This window comes from Mesitornis unicolor, unplaced genomic scaffold (assembly GCF_000695765.1).
Source record: "Mesitornis unicolor isolate BGI_N332 unplaced genomic scaffold, ASM69576v1 Scaffold53820, whole genome shotgun sequence".
Lineage (NCBI taxonomy): Eukaryota > Metazoa > Chordata > Aves > Mesitornithiformes > Mesitornithidae > Mesitornis > Mesitornis unicolor.
The window spans coordinates 1-1,529 of NW_010158685.1; the positions used below are offsets into that span (position 1 = coordinate 1).

General features: G+C 49.2%; 1 protein-coding gene across 1 annotated transcript; it reads left to right on the forward strand.

Annotated features, from left to right (window-relative positions):
• Positions 1-4: 4 nt before the first annotated feature.
• Positions 5-469, forward strand: LOC104535419 (junctophilin-2-like; the record flags this gene model as incomplete). The annotated part of the gene is made up of 1 exon (XM_010184180.1): positions 5-469. A coding segment is annotated over one exon (465 nt), but the record flags the coding sequence as incomplete, so codon positions are not given.
• Positions 470-1,529: the final 1,060 nt, after the last annotated feature.

Consider the following 1,529-nt stretch of genomic DNA (forward strand, 5'->3'; position numbering starts at 1 on the left):
CAGGTTTGATTTCGATGATGGAGGCGCCTATTGCGGGGGCTGGGAAGGGGGCAAAGCCCACGGGCACGGCATCTGCACTGGTCCCAAGGGCCAGGGCGAGTATTCGGGCTCCTGGAACTATGGCTTCGAAGTGGTGGGCATATACACATGGCCTAGTGGCAACACCTATGAAGGCTACTGGTCCCAAGGCAAGAGGCATGGCCTAGGAATCGAGACCAAAGGACGGTGGGTTTACAGAGGCGAGTGGACCCATGGCTTTAAGGGACGGTACGGTGCGAGGCAGAGCATGAGCAGTGGAGCCAAGTATGAAGGTACCTGGAATAACGGCCTACAGGATGGCTATGGCACAGAGACATACGCTGATGGAGGTAAGGGTGACTCTGGAGGGGCTGGGAGGGTGATGAACAATGTGATACCCAACATGCAATGGCAGAGGCTGTGTGTTGCCCCTGCTGAAGAGGTGACCTGATCTTGTCCCCAGTTGTGACATTCAGACAGGCACGATGGTCTACAATGAGCCGTTGGGGCGCTTCAAGCAGGAAGCAGGGCTTGAGGGGCAACCACTTTGTAAACATCTGTGTACATCCTGATTTCCATGGTCAGGCACAGCATGCACAGCTTGGCACCTGCAGACACAAGGGAGGAGCAGTGGAAACATTGCCTCTGCCAGCTCTCCTTGTGGAGCTGCTCTCCAGCATCCGTATCAATAGTTGACACCAAATAACTTGGTTTTGTGTAGTCTGTGACTCCCGGTTCACAAGGGACTGGTTATAGCAGTTCATCACCAAACCAGAAAGTCCTCACTAGTGTGCGACTGCAGCGAGCTCTTCACTCACTCACTGGGCAGCGAGTTGTGAATCTTTTCACATCGGATATAAACCACCCACAGCATCATAGTGCGCTTTGCTTATGTATTAAACACTGCTTGCGTGCCACTGATGGGCTGCCTGGACATTTGCTTTGCTGAACTGTTTTGGTTGAGTTCATCTAAGCTGGTTAGAATACCTAGTCACACGCCTTTTCCTAAAATAAATCGCTTCGATTACTTGGAAGCTCTCAACCCCTTCTAGTACACAAATGCACCACGTAGTCAGATATTTGTTGTGCTCTGTAAATGCTCAGTCTAATTGTGTTCTTGCATTAGTGTCAATTTTGAGGTTAGAAACATTGCAAGAATCTCTGTGCAAGTAATTCTGTAGCTCTTCAGTGCGGTAATGTTCCAGGCTGCCATATTTAGGATAGCTAAATAGAGAGAGTGATTTGAAAGAAAGACCCTTCAAAACAGGGATCAGAATTGCATCTATATTTATCTAGGACAGGCAATAGAGTTAGTTTGTAAAGAGAAATAATAGTAATAGCATAGATCTTCAGAATGAGAAGTATTGCTTGGTGGACGAGGGGAAGGCTGTGGACAGTGTCTACCTGGACTTTAGTAAGGCCTTTGACACTGTCTCCCACAGCATCCTCCTGGAGAAGCTGCTGGGCATGCCTTGGACGGGCTTTGCTGAGTTAAAAACTGACTGGATGGC